Below are 18,085 nucleotides of genomic sequence, written 5' to 3' on the forward strand. Positions count from 1 at the left end.
TAGTGTCGTTTTCTGGATACGGGACGTACCTTTCGTGTTTCTATCAGAAGGAATTGTGTTTCTTATCAGAAGGAATTGTGTTTCTATCAGAAGGTATTGTGTTTTTTTTATCAGAAGGAATTGTGTTTTGCTCCGAAGGTCATAGGTCACAAACCGACCTGTTCTGTGTTGCAAGAGCAGGAGCTGCATATACAGTCAGTACACTAGCGCAGAGACGTCTTATCTGATCAAATAGCTGACATAGCATTTCAAGTAGGAGCTATTTCATCTACTAAAAACAGTAATCAACATTCCTTCTCTGCTGCCAAATCTAGCTCAATGTCTCTGTGTTGTGGAAACATTAATTTGACAATTAATTTAACAGATTGATGGCACCTATTTTCACAATATGGTGTTAATCACTGTCATCAATTATTAGGAGACACCATCGGAATGAGTCTAAGTTAATGTGGAAAGAAAGCTGGTCCGATACAGCACATTTACCACATTCCACTTCGATATGCTATCATGTTAGCATGGTAGGTTAGCATGTAAATGAGAGTGTGTTTTTAATGGAAAACCAAATGAGGGTTTTCAAATGAGACAATATTTATATTGTTGTTAACTTTTTCCTTCACGGTCATCCATCAGTTGGACTCAGAATGGAAACAGTGAGAGAAGAGGAGGAGGAGGAGGAGGAGGAGAGGATTGTCAGGGCTGGGCTACTGACACTTTTTGGGTAGTGGTGGCCTAGTGGATAGTGAGTTGAGACTATATCAGAAGGTCATGAGTTCAAATCCCACCAGGGAACACCGCCACTAGTGTGCCCTTGAGTAAGGCACTTAGCCCTAAGTTACTCCAGGGAGACCGCCCCTGTAATCGGTAATTGTAAAGCCCAATGCACACGGCATGCGATTTTGTCGCACGACAACATTCGATTCTCAATTCACACCACCGAAATGTGTGGGTGTGAATGGAGAATCGAATGTTGTCGTGCGCCAAAATCGCATCGCACGCCGTGTGCATTGTCTCATTCAAAACAATGGAATCGAATTCGGCGGTGCGACAAAATCGCTGCCGTGTGCATTGGCCATTAGTCGCTTTGCATAAAAGCGTCTGCTAAATGGTTCAAGTGTAAGTGTAAAAAGTGTTGTTTAACTTCTTTACGGCAGTATTAATGCTATCGCAAACTTTGATTGTTTAGCATAGACCGGTGGTGATGATGATGGTGATGATGAGGATGAAGATGGTAACAGTAACTATGACAACGATGGCGACCATGAAGACGTGGTTACCCTGCGTGCCAGACCCAGGGCGATGAAGCAGTGTTCTCCCGCGTCGGCGATCTCCAGCTCATAGTAGTGGCAGTGTGTGCCGAGGGCGCGGCGGGCCTGGGCCAAGCCCACGTCCACGATGCTCTTCCCCTTCCCCGTGTACTCCAGCAACTGACGGGGAGAGGCAACACACATCAAACACAGGGGTTCCCACACCTTCTGAAACATCAAATTCAAGCACCTTTCAAGGACCTTCAAGACTCAATTCCCTCAAATTCAAGGACCCAACACAGCATAGTTTGAGACAGATCTAGATGAGAATTTATATAATAGGAACTATCCACTCACAAAGCTCAAAGTTCAACATTTGCGGCCAAGACACCTCAAAGTACCTACCAACCAAGTCAGAAAGTTCATTTGAGTTGATTTGGCGACACAGTGTGGAACTACTGTCTACTGCTCCCATTCAGTCCCATAGATTTGTTGTTAGCGGTGGCTAAAGTTAGGCTAGCAGTGGCTACTTGACCAACTCTGAACAATTGATTACAGTTTGTGTGTCACAATCAGTTACGGGTTACTACCCCTTTAAGTCACTGGTTTCAACATGGTCATGCTGAATTGGGGAGTGTAGTAACAGAGGCTAGAATAAAGCGTTAAGCAACCAGCAGTCTCCTGAGAGAAGTTAACAGCGCCAGCATACTACCCGTAGGACAAGAACAACACACACTTCTCCCAACCATTATGTCATCTATTGAAGGTAAAACACACTGCTGGCTCCATACCACCATGAAAATATAGGCCAACAAGCTAACACACTTAAATATGGGCCAATACTGTTGGTTTTTTGGCCTAATATCCACACACACACACACACACACACAGACACACACACAGACACACACACACACACACACACACTTACACACACACACACACACACACACACACACACACACACACACACACAAGCTCGATACCACCATGCAAATATAGGCTAACACACATAAATATGGGCCAATACTGTTTTTGCCTAATATCCACACACACACACACACAGACAGACAGACAGACAGACACACACACAGGTAAAACACAATACCATATCAACATGCAAATTTATAGGCTAACACACGTAAATATGGGCCAATACTGTTTGTTTTTTTTGCCTAATATCCACACACACACACACACACACACACACACACAGGTAAAACACACTAGCTCAATACCACCATGCAAATATAGGCTAACACACATAAATATGGGCCAATACTGTTGTGTTTTTGCCTAATATCCACACACACACAGACAGACAGACAGACAGACGGACACACACACACACACACACACACACACACACACAGGTAAAACACACTACTCCATATCAACATGCAAATATAGGCTAACACACGTAAATATGGGCCAATAACAATACTGTTGTTTTTCTGCCTAATATCCACACACACACACAGACACAGACACAGACACAGACACAGACACAGACACAGACACAGACACAGAGACACAGAGACACAGAGACACAGAGACACAGAGACAGACACACACAGTGTGTAAAACAGTAAAGGCCCGCCACAGGCTCAGTTTTTTCCCCTCAGCCGCCAGGCTGCTAAATGACTCTGGCTTCCCCCTCCCCCCCGCCCCCAAGTCTGCTCAGGACTGAATATGCACTGGACCCATTGAAAAACTTTGCACTGCACTTTATATATATATATAGCACTATCCAATGTGTTGTCTGTCCTGTGTTGTCCTGTTTTTTGCATTTGTTTTTGTTCATGTATATATGTGAAAAAGGCATAAATGCACCTACTGTAACGCCAAAGCAAATTCCTATATGTGTCAAGCATAATGGCAATAAACGTTAACTGAATCTGAACACACACACACACACGTCTGCTCAGCAGTTCAGATTTACTGCTATGATGATATTTTCATTACTCTTTATGTCGTAAAATGAAGGCCACAGTGGCAAAATATTACTCCCAAAACAACGAGCAGTAACTCATGACAAAGCAGACTCTTGAGACAGGAGCCACCTGGAAGCATAACTCCCTCAGGAGGGGACGTGTTCTCAGGTGTCATAACTCCCTCAGGAGGGGACGTGTCCTCAGGTCATAACTCCCTCAGGAGGGGACGTGTTCTCAGGTGTCATAACTCCCTCAGGAGGGGACGTGTCCTCAGGTCATAACTCCCTCAGGAGGGGACGTGTTCTCAGGTGTCATAACTCCCTCAGGAGGGGACGTGTTCTCAGGTCTCATAACTCCCTCAGGAGGGGACGTGTTCTCAGGTGTCATAACCACCTCAGGAGGGGACGTGTTCTCAGGTGTCATAACTCCCTCAGGAGGGGACGTGTTCTCAGGTCTCATAACTCCCTCAGGAGGGGACGTGTTCTCAGGTGTCATAACTCCCTCAGGAGGGGACGTGTTCTCAGGTCTCATAACCCCCTCAGGAGGGGACGTGTTCTCAGGTGTCATAACTACCTCAGGAGGGGACATGTTCTCAGGTCTCATAACCCCCTCAGGAGGGGACGTGTTCTCAGGTGTCATAACTCCCTCAGGAGGGGACGTGTTCTCAGGTGTCATAACTCCCTCAGGAGGGGACGTGTTCTCAGGTGTCATAACCCCCTCAGGAGGGGACGTGTTCTCAGGTGTCATAACTCCCTCAGGAGGGGACGTGTTCTCAGGTGTCATAACTCCCTCAGGAGGGGACGTGTTCTCAGGTGTCATAACTCCCTCAGGAGGGGACGTGTTCTCAGGTGTCATAACTCCCTCAGGAGGGGGACGTGTTCTCAGGTCTCATAACTCCCTCAGGAGGGGACGTGTCCTCAGGTGTCATAACTACCTCAGGAGGGGACGTGTTCTCAGGTGTCATAACTCCCTCAGGAGGGGACGTGTTCTCAGGTCCGAGTCCCGTGTGTCGAGGGACACCGGCAGGGGGCGGTGAACACGTCCTGGGCCAATTTCATCAACGAACCGTAGCAACTAACAGCCTAACAGTCCAGAAGATGACACAACAGAAGGGCACAACAGGTCTGAGGGCGTACGACCTCCCTCCTCTGCCGTTTTATCGACGGCGCGAGGCGTAAAACAAGAACAAACAAACATTGCGTGTGTTGAGAGAAGAGCTTCTCCACCTCATATCCCAGCTTAGTTCCCCTGATCGCCAAGACGCCGCCGCCGGCTCTACCGGCTGAGCCACAGCCGCCCCCAGAAGAGCTTCTCAACACACATCAATTAGACGTGTGTGAATCATGACCTCATTAGTAGGGCTGTTACGATTATTCGACGTCATCGACGTCATCGATTACGTCAATACGTCGGTTGCCGTAAAATGCGTCGGTTAGTCGTAAAAAACAAAATGGCTGCGACCAGTGCAAACACGGAGGCAGAGCCGGCGGCTAAAAGACTTCGCCCACGATCGTCCAAAGTATGGGAGTACTTTACAAAAAAAGAAACCAATGGCAATGTGGTGGTCTGTAAACTGTGCAAAAATGAATTGGCCTATCACAGCAGTACGACTGCAATGAACGAGCACCTCAAGCGAAAGCATCCTGGAGCGCTTTGTGAAGACAGCCGCAAGCTAGCACCGTAAGTCAGCGTTGTATTTCTGTTCACTTTTCCGGCCGTGTATCAGTGAAAAATGGATAGCTACTAGCTGGCTAGCTACGGTAGCCTTACTAGCCTATTGTTATTGTGGTGCTCGCACCTACTGTACGTTATCTAGCTCGTAGCTCGCATGCTACGTTAGCATCAATGTAGCTAATCATAACATAGCAGCGAGAGTAACGTTAGCTATGTAGCTGGCTAGCTACGGTAGCCTTACTAGCCTATTGTTATTGTGGTGCTCGCACCTACTGTACGTTATCTAGCTCGTAGCTCGCATGCTACGTTAGCATCAATTTAGCTAATCATAACATAGCAGCGAGAGTAAAGTTAGCTAGCCATGTAGCTACTAGCTAGCTATGTGTTGTGGTGATGGACAGACTTCTAAATGGCCATGTTGGCTAAACATAGCAGTGAGGTGGAAATTAAGGGGCCTACACATGATAAGAAATGTGTGCTTTTTTTATTTTCAGGAAGCAAAGCAGTGTGGAAAACTTTTTCCACAAAAAGAGCACAACTCCATGCACACCCCAGATGGCTGCTCAGCTTTCTAACAGCATCTTACAGATGATCGTCAAGGACATGAGACCTGTTGCTATTGTGGAGGGTCAAGGCTTTCGTGAGATGATCAACACATTTGAAGTTAACTTTTATATTTTATAATATTATATTTTATGTTGAGATTGTTATTGTTAAAGATTGTTACTGAGAGTAAACGGTATTCCGGTTAGAATTTCACTTTTTTACAGAATTTACTGCATTCCTTGCACTTTTCCTTTTACTTGAAGTTAACTTTTATATTTTATAATATTATATTTTATGTTGGACTGTAAGAAAGAGAGGATCTTTTTTGTTGTGTGGAATATTGCCCTGCAGTGCAAGAATAATTGAATAAAATACTGAAATGTTGATAAGAGAAGTTTTTGACATTTATTTGGGGAAAATTAAGTGATACATTAATCGAACAGCAAAAAAATAATCGTTAGACTAATCGTTAAATTAGTCGTTAGACTAACCGACTAATCGTCAAAATAATCGTTAGATTAATCGTTAGAAAAATAGTCGTTTGGGACAGCCCTACTCATTAGCTAGCGACATACAACATTAATAACTGATAATTACTCCCAATGTGACCCCAATCAGTCATGCGTACACTTTGACACAGACGTGCTGTAAGTCTGCCAAAGAACCATGGTTCCCACCTCAAAGAATTACTTAATAATAATAAGTATTTGACCCTCCCCCCCAAGAAAACGCCTTGACATTGTACTTGTGTGTTGAGGAAGGATGATGGTGTCTGCTGTGTGTGTTCTTTGTGTCAGGTCTGCACTGTGTGGTGTGTGTGTGTGTGCGTGTGTGTGTGTGTCTGTGTGTATGTGTGTGTGTGTGATCTTTGTGTCAGGTCTGCACTGTGTGTGTGTATGTGTGTGTGTGTGTGTGTGTGTGTATGTGTGTGTGTGTGTGTGTGTGTATGTGTGTGTGTGTGTGTTCTTTGTGTCAGGTCTGCACTGTGTGTGACCCTTCTCCCCTGCCCTGACTAGAAAAGGGCAGACACATACTGTAAATAAAGTTCAGGGAAAAAATTATTATTCCTTTTACGACAATCTGTCAACACCACCCTTTTCTCTTTCCTCTCCATAAAGAGGCAATTACCGGCTTACCGGCTAACTCTCTCTTTCTGTCCCCTGCAAATCCTTCCCCACTCCCCCGCTCTGTGACCTTTTGACACTTTCACCTCCCACAAAAAATGTGACACTGTACCGTCTAACCTACTGGCTCTAATATTGTGTTTTTGTTTCCACATGTCTTCATCTGTCATGGCCGCTTCTCCTGAGACCACAGAAGGCTTCTGGGTACAGCCTAATGACATCTTCTTACCTGTCTGATGCTGAGGAATACAGCTGTGTGTGTGTGTGTCTGGTGTGTGCGAGTGTGTGTGCGAGTGTGTGTGCGAGTGTGTGTGTGTGTGTGTGTGTGTGTGTGTGCGTGCGTGTGTGCGTGTGCATATGTGTGCGTGCGTGTGCATGTGTGTGCGTGTGTGTGTGTGTGTGTGTGTTGGGGGGGGGGGGGGCGGGGGGGTCACTGATTTACCGTAGCCGTCCCTCCCTGTAGCAGTCAGGATCCGGTGGGTGTGATGACAGATCACTAAATCTCTCTCTCTGATCCTCACGATGGGTGGGTACAGAGGTGTGTGTGTGTGTGTCTGTATCTCTGTACGTATGTGTGTCTGTGTGTGTGAGTGTATGCGTGTGCAAGTAAAGTGTACAGGCTTTTTTGGGGGGGGACCCGTTGCCATGACAACAGGTGCAGTGAAAGGGGCAGGCAAGGGGGGGGTCATGTTTATGTATCTGTTCAGTATAGTGTTGTCTAGTTTGATCGCGTGTGATGAGACTGACCTCTGTGAACCTTTACTCAGGGTTCCCACACCTTCTGAAACATCAAATTCAAGCACCTTTCAAGGACTTTCAAGACTCAATTCCCTCAAATTCAAGGACCCAACACAGCATAGTTTGAGACAGAACTAGTTGACGAGCTAGTAAGTAAAACATTTTTGAATATATATTTTTTGGGGGGAGAGAGAGAGAGGGGGGGGAATTCAAGCACTTTCAATGACCCATGTCTATTTTCAAAAACTTTTAAGACCTTGATTTATTTTTCACAAATTCACAAACTTTCATGGATTTCGAGGACCCGTGGGAACTAGGGGTGCAACGGTTCTCTTATTATTATTTTTACGGACGGTACGGTTCGCCTTCCACGGTTCAATACACTAGTGAACCGTGCAGGTTTTTGGTTTATCTAATTATGTGTAGTTATGTGTTTTTAGCATGTTGATGTTCAAAATCAGCATGTTGTGATGTTATTAAAATACAGTTTAGAATGTCGTAGCGCTGTGCTTTGCAAGCTGCTAGCTGTTAGCAGCGTCTGTTTCCGGTTTCATTACGGAGAGGTTAACCCTATTCGCTTGTTAAGTCGTGACGTGTTTCCGGGTCCAAAGTTGGCTGAGGCGCTCTCTTCGAAATGCCTCAGTAATAATAATAATTCATTATATTTATATAGCGCTTTTCCGAGGCTCAAAGACCCTGACAATATGGGGAAAACGGGAAAGTGCTGTCTCTCTTGTTGTATGAATAGATCAGAGTCTAAAAAACTATTGAACTGTCATTCTACTGCTGTAGTACACTAGTACTCTGGTGCGAGAAATTTCGGGTTTGGACCCGGAAATTGCTAAACGTCACGTTTGACGTCAGACTTAACTAACGAATATGTGCCAGATGTCTAACAACATTAAGTTACAGTACAAGTAACAGTTTGTAAATAAATAAGTACAGAGACCGTGACCCAAAAACCGAGGTTCATACCGAACCGTGGACCAACTGAACCGTTGCACCCCTAGTGGGAACCCTGCAGTCAAAGGTTTGGACACACTTGTGTCCAAACTTTTGACTGGTACCGTACATAAAGGAAAAAAGCAATATTTGAACTCAATCAACTCAACGTGTCTGCATCTGCGTCTGCATGAGTATCTGTTGCTTGTTGTTTCTGTGTTTTCCGTTTTCCCCATATTGTCAGCGTCTTTGAGCCTCGGAAAAGCGATATATAAATATGTGTGTGTGTGTGTGCGCGTGCAGACAGCTTTTAGATAACGTTTCCCAAGTGACAACAAAATTCTTGGTTTAACGATGTAGCTACTATTAGGCAAGCAAGCTACCATGCAAGGCGTTGGCCCGCTCATTGGAAGCAATTTGGGGTTCAGTCAGTGTCTTGCCCGAGGACACCTGGACATGTGGCCAGCCGGGGTTCGAACCGCCGATCTACTGACCATGCGATCTGATCATAAGACGCTGGCTCTACCTCCTGCGCCACAGCCTCCACCCAGCCCAATAGTGCAGTGCGTGCAGACAGCTTTTAGATAACGTTTCCCAAGTGACAACAAAATTCTTGGTTTAACGATGTAGCTACTATTAGGCAAGCAAGCTACCATGCAAGGCGTTGGCCCGCTCATTGGAAGCAATTTGGGGTTCAGTCAGTGTCTTGCCCGAGGACACCTGGACATGTGGCCAGCCGGGGTTCGAACCGCCGATCTGCTGACCATGCGATCTGATCATTAGACGCTGGCTCTACCTCCTGCTGTGCCACAGCCTCCACCCAGCCCAATAGTTAGCATGTCTCTGGGAGACTTAGCCCAAGCGTTAACCACCAGCCAGTCAGGGGCTGTGCTCACACAAACCACCTCCAACACACAACACAAGCTAGGCTACCTGTGCAGGATGCCACTGCGGCGAGACAATATGGGAGCGAGAGAGAGACGATTTCATCATCTGGCGAAAAAAGATTAAAACAAAAACCAAAAAACGCAGCCCTGTGTCGACACCTTATTCCCTCCTCCCTGTGGAGGGGAGGGATGTCATCACCTCTTAATACAGTAATTGTTTTAAATAGCTCCGGGCTGGTTGTAAAAGCCCTCTCTCCCTTGTGTTCGGCGTACACATCCAGGATACTGTATACCGACAGGCGGGCTGGCAAAAAAGCATCCGTACCACCGTCTTTCAACATCCTCTCTCTCTCTCGCATGAAGGGGTACCACCCTGGCGTGAACTTGACTTGAATATTTTAACAATGGAATCATGTGTGTGTACCCACAGTTCACCGGGTGTGAAGTATCAAGACATTCTTCCAGCATCCCGATTCACTTCCCCCCCCTACTTTTCCCCTCCCTTCTCCCAAAGCTGCTGCTGCTCTGAGGATTAACCCAAAAAAAGGCAACTTGGCAGCTTTCGCTACATCTGGATGCCAGGAGAATGTGTGTGTGTGTGTGTGTGTGTGTGTGTGTGTGTGTGTGTGGGGGAGTGGGAGAGTGGGTGAGTGAGCGGCGGCTCTAGCTTTGACTGGGTCAGTCAGTGGGGAGTGGAAAGGACAGACGTGGTTTTTCTGGGAGGACGACGGTTTGGGGGGATGACGGACAGTTGGTTTTATGGGCGTCGCCGTGACGTTGGACCCAGGGTGTGTTCGGGGGAAGTTGGGGGTAATTAAAAGTGAAGGAGGTATGCCGGCTGGCTGGGTCTGGCCCGGGGCCGTTCAGCTGCGCGCCTATCTACCCCCCCACCCCCTCCCCCCCTCCTCCCCAAAAGCCAAAAGTAACGCAGGTAGGCCCCGTCGCCCCCGATGAGTCAGACACACACACCTCACGGGCGCACGATGGATACCGCTAGACAGACGCTCGTCGTAAATCTCCATCAGGACTAGAGAGAGAGGCGAGGAGGGAGGGGGGGAGGGAGAGAGAGAGGAGAGAGAGAGAGGGAGAGAGAGAGGGAGAGAGAGAGAGAGAGAGAGACAAAAGACAAAGGCTTTCTGAGAGTCTTCTTGACATTAGTGTGTGTCATGAGCCATGGGAAATAAGACCCCCAGCAAAGCTCCTACTCCCACGCTGCCCCCCTCGCCGCCCCTCACCCCCGCCACTTCCTCCTCGTACAGTAATGTGTGACAAATACCAGGGGCGTCCGACCGCAAGAGAAATTCACAGCATAAATCTTTGGCAGTTTTACAGTTTCTTCTGACACACAGTAATGTGTCTTTTTGGTCTCCACCCACACTACTGAAGTACAGTACAGTAAATTGTGTGTAATTTCAGTGCAAGCTGCGACTGGTACAGGAGAGACCATCCCTCCTACGTGACACTAGTCACATCATCCTCGTGTAATTAACAGTAATGAAAACAACATCGGGATCCCTAGAGTACGACAAAACGTTCCGATCTTAACCTTGTGGTGAGAGGTTACCAATAGCTCGCGTGGAATGAGGGGTGGTTTCCCCCACCCTCATGAGTTGTCACGAGTCAACGACGACACACTCAATCTGAAGTACCCCTCCCCCCCTCTCCCCCCCACCCCTCCTGTATCCCCCTGCTCTGCGCCATTGCCCACTACACAACTAACTACAGTGTCAAAGTGTTTGTGCTGTGCATTTCAACAGAGATCTAACCACTCACAGAAAGCTGGGCATCACCTGGCCTCTCAGTGTGTCTCAGAGCAACGGTTCCTGGAACGCCGTCGTTATGTCAGGAGGAAAGAGATGGAGTGAGAATGAGAGAGAGAGAGAGAGAGAGAGAGAGAGAGAGAGAGAGAGAGAGAGGGAAGAGAGAGAGATGAAGTGAGAATGAGAAAGAGAGAGAAAAGAGAGAAAAGAGAGAAAAGAGAGCTCCTGTATATGTGGAAATGGGAGGCAGTCGTATCTTTAAATAATGACTAATACAAGTATTAGTCTGTTCTGTTTTGGAACTAATCATGAGCTTAGGCAAAACACCTGGCTATGGGCCTTTCCTCAACAAGCCATTTCTCAACCAGTCTAACCAGAGCATGTGAGCGGAGGGGACCAGGGGCTGAGAGAGGAGCGGGGGGGTATTTCGTCTGGAGCATGGAGGACATTTTGAAAAAAGTCAGAGCGTTCTGACTTTCTTTCTCGCACTCGATTCTCCCGCACCTCACAAGCTCAGAGCAGCGATATCTCAGCAAACACGGTCCGTGTTTTTCATTCACTAGTTAAATATCGGTTACATTTTTCACAATAGATGGTCAAACGAGATAGTGGCTCTCATTAAAAAGGTAAAATGACGTGAAATATTAAATGGATAGTCCATTTTCCCTGTGAGCAGGGAGAGCACGGGAGCGCAGTTGGGAAGTGGAGAGCAGGAGCCTTCAGTAAGTATTCACCCCCTGGACTTTTTCCACATTTGTTGTGTTACAACCTGACTTTAAAATAGATTTAATTGATGTTTGTCACTGATCTACAATAAGATATACTATAATGTCGAAGTGAATTTTTTTTTTCTTTTATGTTTACTAATTACCGGTAATAAAACAAATTGCTGAGGTGGTAGTAACAGCTTAATACACAGAGTGTGTAATTGATTGACCTTATATATAACCTTATAAAAACATAGAGCGATTTCATTATTTTGTATTCATTTGTAAAAATATGTTTTAAATAAACAATAAAATCCCTTTAACATTATGGGGTATTTTGTGTAGATCAGTGACAAAATAAATCTATTTTATTTTAAAGTCAAGTTGTAACACCACATTTATTGGAAAAAGTCCAGGGGGTGAATACTTACTAAAGGCATATATATATATATATATATATATATATATATATATATATATATATATATATATATATATGTCTTAATATTGTCATGGAAACAGACTGCTAAACAACCATATAAACAACATTAAATCACCAAGAAAAACTGAAAAGCAAATCACAACAAACGAAAACAATGTCACACCTTGACAACCTACTGTATGACTTTTCTCATAGCTTTCAGTCAACAGATAGATGAATGACAAAATGCTCTCATCTCAAATGAAAGCTAGCTTTTCTTTTATGTGAGCATTCCAGGCACAAGACCTCAGTTTCCAACTTAAAACACTGTGGTCATCTACAGGTGTGCTGATCGCAGGTGTGTGTGTGTGTGTCGGGGGGGGGGGGGGGGGGGGGTAGTGATATGAAGCCTGCTTTCCCCTCAACCAGAAGGGCAAGTCGTTGCCTCAAGCAATCATACCGAACATCACCAGGTCTCCACTCAGCAGTTACAGATACAGATGGAAACATTCAAACTACAGAGGGATGGATACAATGATGCTATTCATCATTATTGCGTATTCATGTAAGAACATCCATGGACTGCGCGCTCAGGATGCCTTCTCACAACCGTGTTCCATCTGGAGGTCCAACCAACACAGCCTTAAAACAAAGATGCTCCTGTGTAACAACAATGTCACATCTGTTCTGCTGTATGGTTCGTAGAGCCGGCGAGTGGTCAAAACAAACATGAAGGTTGTATGACGGTTATTATTGACAGAAATCATGCTATTTTATCAACTGGGAGGTTTAGTGCAGTGTGGCAGCCTTTCATTTCTTACGTGGAACGTCTAACAATGCCTCTTACTTCTTAAAAATGGCTTTGTGTTATATATGAGAAGTACTCTGTGAACTGTTATTTATTATTATTTTTGTTTCTGTTTTTGTTTTGTCTTGTTGTTTTCGCTGTTTTGTCTTGTTGTTTTCGCTGTTTTGTCTGTGTGCTTATGTCTGTTGCGTACTGTAATGTCTCTGAAAACTAAATAAAAAACTAAAAAACAAATCATGCTATTTTCTAAACATCAGTGGAAAGCGGCTGGCTTTTGATTTTGGCCATTTTGATTTCCACCAGAGAAGGGTACAGAAGTACAGAAGGGTACAGACGTACAGGCTGGCGACAATAGGCAGTAACATCCTGAATCTGACACACAGCCTCGTCAAGATCTGTTGGCTTGCGGTCATTTGGTCAGAACCCGAAATGTTTCCAAATTGTTGTCTTGCGCTCGCCATAACTTTTCTGAGAAGCTGTCACGCGATTATGATTAGTTGATTATTGATTTTTTGACTGGTTATTTATTTGACAAATTTCACTGTTTACAAAAATCACTTTCATAGCATCTTCAACCACACACTCTTACAGTGTTTATTATAGCAATTTATGACGTTGTGATAAAATGATAAAAATAATGAATAATATAGCTTTATATATCTTATTTTTAAGTTTTGACAAAATAACGTTTGTTATTTTCAGTGCCCCCACATTTTGGCTTAACCGTAAAACCGTCCAATCCTAATGGAGAGTGCAGCTATACACACACCACAGAGGGATAGTGGTGGCCTAGTGGATATAGTGAGTTGGACTGGTGGTCATGAGTTCAAACCCTGGGAACACCACCACTAGTGTGCCCCTGAGTAAGGCACTTAGCCCAACGTTACTCCAGAGAGCCAGTCTCTGTATTCTCTAATTCTAAGTTGCTTTGGATAAAAGCATCTGCTCAATGGTAAAAATGTAAATGTAGCACTCACATGCACATGCCAAGTAAGACGAGTAAATATGACGTTTATGGGAATAACGTGTGAGGTAGGCTAGCATAGAAACGCAACAGGTCTACACAGTGAAGTAGGCTAGCCTAGAAACACAACAGGTCTTACAGTGAAGTAGGCTAGCCTAGAAACACAACAGGTCTTACAGTGAAGTAGGCTAGCGTAGAAACACAACAGGTCTACACAGTGAAGTAGGCTAGCCTAGAAACGCAACAGGTCTTACAGTGAAGTAGGCTAGAAAGAACCTCTGATGCTGATCTCCTCGTCATACCACCCACTTGGCGACCTGCCCTTTCTGTCGCTGCAGCCAAGCTGTGGAACTCCCTTCCACCAGCCATCCGATGGTCGGATACTCCCAACACATTCAAGACCAGACTCAGGACCCATCTGTTCGGACCGGCCTTCATACAGCCTGACTAACACTATTAACACTAACCCTAACCCTTCATACAGCATGGCATGGGTCCTGACTAACAGTCTCGCCCCTCTTTCACCATCTTTATGAAAATCTGACACACAGCCTCATCAAGATTTGTTGGCTCGCGGTCTAGCGGTCAGAACCCGAAATGCTTCCAAATTGTAGCAGTTGCTTTTTTTAGGGACCAAGCTTGCGCTCGCCAACCCTTCCTACAGCATGGCATGAGTCCTGACCAACACAACATTTTTTTTTTCTCCAGATTTTATCCCTTTTTCACCCAATTTGGTATCCAATTGAACCCAACCTAGCATCCAATTATCCCCTGCCTATTGCGTAGGATCCGCCGCACGACCCCGTGGCCGGCAGCCCCAGAGGAGATCGCCAGGCAGACTAGCTGACTGGTTCCTCGAGCCCAGCACCGTTATTCCGGCACCCCGGGGGCGCTGTTGCGCGACGGATCCTTGTCCGGAAATATTCCTATACCGCCCTCGGGAGCGGCCGCTCAATATGCCGCTCCCTGTGTGTGCCCCGGCCATATCCGGATCTGGCGAGCTGGGATTCGATCCCAATCCCCGGTGGGCAGCTTGCACTAGTGGCTAGTGCTTAGACCGCTACACCACCGCGGGGCTTGACCAACACTATTAACACTAGCCCCAACCCTAACCCTTCCTACAGCATGGCATGAGTCCTGACCAACACTATTAACACTGGCCCTAACCCTTCATGCAGCAGGTCCTGACTAACACTATTAATACTAGCCCTAACCCTAACCCTTCATGCAGCATAGCATAGGTCCTGACTGACATTGTCCCCGTGGCTGCCTTTTGTGTGATGTGTTTCTTTGTGTTGTTTGTTGTCCTGCTTCTCTTCTTCATTTATTTTTTCTTCTGTACAGTGTCCTTAAGTTTGAGAAAGGCGCTTTTAAATACAATCTAATCTATTATTATTATTATTATTATTATTAAAGAACACAGCAGGTCTTACAGTGCCAGTGACTCTGACGTCATGGAGACGACCCCACTCGTCCTCGTGGCTGTCCACCATCATCAGTCCGTCCTCCTCCTCCATCCTCCACTTGGCCTCCAGGTCCAGCTTCACCTCCTCCCCCAGGGAGCGCATCCCCACAGCGGGGTGGAGGGCCTCCGGAGACCCCCGGACCACCACAGTTCCAACCTGGATACAAATACAGCATGATTTATTTAAATTTTTCGAACCTTTATTCATCCAGGTTAGTCTCATTGAGATACATGAGACCACATCAGACAGGCCAACACCCTCCCAACATTTAAACAGGCCCTCAAAACCCACCTGTTCAAGCTTGCCTTCACCAGTTAACCCTCTCCCCCTCCCCTTCCCATGTGTCCCCAGCACTACCTTAATTAGTAAGTAAGTAAGTAAGTAAGTAAAGCTTTATTTATATAGCGCCTTTCGTACATGAAATGCAACTCAAAGCGCTTTACAATATTAGGCCCCTATACTTTCTTTTATTTATTTTTTGTTTCTTTTTATTATTACTACTCTATCTTTTCAGTTTGTAAAGCGTCTTTGAGTGTCTAGAAAAGCGCTATATAAGTCTAATGTATTATTATTATTATTACTATAATATGTGTTTTTCAAGAGAGACCTGATCCAAGACAGAAGCAGGGGAGAACAATGTTTCAGACATAACTCATACATAGACACAGATACATTACAAACAAATTCCAGATAGCAGCACACCTACAGTCATGGATACAAATATTGGCACGACTGCGCTTCTGTCAGATAATGCACCACCAACTTCTCCCGGAAAATTGTTGCAATTACAAATGCTTTGGTATTCACATGTTTATTTCTTTCGTTTGCATTGGAACAACACAAAAAAGCAGAGGAAAAAAAAAAGCTAACTCTGATATCATTCCACACTGAACAGAACAATCAACACAGAACTTCCTGTAACCATGAATACGTTTCTTACACCTCTCTACTGGAATTTTGGACCACTGTTCTTTTGCCTACTGCTCCGGGTCTCTCACATTTGAAGGGCTCAACTGCTGTTTTGAGATCACTCCACAGGTGTTCTATGGGATTTAAATCTGGACTCATCGCTGGCCACTTCAGAACTCTCCAGCGCTTTGTCTTAAACCAGTTCTGTGTGCTTTTTGAAGTATGACAGAGACCAAGCTTTCTCACACAGGGCCCTACATTCATTGCACCCAAAATTCTTTGGTAGTCTTCAGATTTCATGATGCCATGCACACACAGTCAAGGCATCCAGTGCCAGAAGCAGCAAAGCTACCCCAAAACATCTGTGCACCTCCACCATGTTTGACTGTAGGGAACGTATTATTTTGAAGGCCTCGTTTTGTTTTCTGTAAACAGTACAATGATGTGCTTTTACCAAAAAGCTCTATTTTGGTCTCATCTGTCCACAGGACGTTCTCCCAGAATGATTCTGGCAAACTCCAGTCTGGCTTTTTTATGTCTCTATGTCAGCAGTGGGGTCCTCCTGGATCTCCTACCATGTCGTCCCATTTAATTCAGATGGCGATGGATAGTGTCACGACTAGGGAGGCACGATATTATCGGCCCAATATTGGGAAATTAATGTTATTAAATATTTATCGGTTTTATCAAATTTTTTGCCGATATAGAGCCGATAATATGAAGCCGGAAATATTTCTGGTTCCGGTTGTCGCGCTCATGATGCTGCGCCTGCGTACAGCCATGCAGTCAATTAACGGTAAGCTAAGGTAAATAGATAGCCAATGTTAGCTAGTGCTAATGTTCACCATCTCTGTAGTCTGCTCTAAAATACGCAATCAAACAGTGCAGGCAACCCATGCTGTTCTGTGAATGAGACGAGCTATTGACTGATGGCTTTCTACTGCCAAATCATATTATTACAGCAAACATGTCGGTAGTTTGGCATCTGTTCTCTGAACAACAAGGAGAGGCTCATTCCGACATTGACTTCTGTTTTCGTTTTCGCGATTTCAAAATAAAAGCGCGAGCTAAGCGTTGTTGAAAATGAATGACACGTCGCTAGTCAACTAACACAGCTTGTTTTGTGAGCCCGCTAACAATGTAAAGTAGTGTTCTAGTTAACTAGGTAACAAGGTAAAGTAGTGTTCTAGTTAACTAGGTAGCAGTGGGGATTACTCACCCAATCCATGCATTGCAATAGTTTGGCTTGACTAGCGAGTGTGATGTGATTTTCAACAATGTTGAAATGTATTTCCTTTTTTTTAAATAAATGAACATTTGAAGAGTCAGAAGTGTTATCTTTGTTGTGTTAACAATAGTGATGCAGGGCTTAAAGTTCTCCGGCACGGTGCCGGATTTCCGGCGCGGGGGAATTTTGAGCAATAAAATAAAATAAAATCACATGCTATTTCTTTACATCGTAATTTAAAGAGTCATCTTCAGCAAAGAGACAGTTCCGCCTACCAGTGGTATCACATTGCTCAAGCCAACCAACGACTTCTAGCCAATCGGAGGCAGAGTAGTGGGGCGGGCCTTAAGAAGTTTGAATGAGTGTAATGTTAGCTTGTAGAGACGTTCGCTTTTAGCAGCCCGCTATCTCGCTAACTTTAGTAAGAGTCTATTAAAATGGAAGCCAAGTTTCTTAAACCTTGCTCATACAACAACCTTGCCGGGAGCGACGGCTACAGGTAGCCTACCACTTCATCTTCAATGGCCGACCGTGTTTGCGAGCAAAAGATCTGAGTGTGCGCGTTTATAGCTGAACATGATCTGTCTTTCACAATGGCTCAGCCACTCGTCGATTTGTGCAAGAAGCTATCAGAAGACAAAAATGCACTGACAAAGCTGTCCGTTTCCAATCAGCACGCCAGCTATTTAAACACACATGGCCTTTGTCCCGGAATTGAAAAAACGGCTGTGTG

The 18,085-nt window shown here is 45.2% G+C and overlaps 2 protein-coding genes across 3 annotated transcripts in view; both read right to left on the reverse strand.

The window, feature by feature from the left end:
- Positions 1-18,085, reverse strand: part of cdk4 (cyclin dependent kinase 4) — a 359,603-nt gene that overhangs the window by 237,789 nt on the left and 103,729 nt on the right. The gene's annotated exons all lie outside the window — the stretch shown is intronic.
- The window catches only part of LOC308173296 (SPRY domain-containing protein 3-like), a gene marked incomplete at both ends in the record, with an annotated part of 38,068 nt that overhangs the window by 12,729 nt on the left and 7,254 nt on the right, over positions 1-18,085 (reverse strand). The window contains 2 exons of the mRNA XM_080548301.1: positions 1,275-1,424; positions 15,183-15,371. Of these exons, the coding sequence (XP_080404427.1) occupies positions 1,275-1,424; positions 15,183-15,371 (339 nt within the window). The remainder of the gene's footprint in view (positions 1-1,274; positions 1,425-15,182; positions 15,372-18,085) is intronic.

This window comes from Nansenia antarctica (genome assembly GCF_963989245.1).
Source record: "Nansenia antarctica genome assembly, chromosome: 18".
Lineage (NCBI taxonomy): Eukaryota > Metazoa > Chordata > Actinopteri > Argentiniformes > Microstomatidae > Nansenia > Nansenia antarctica.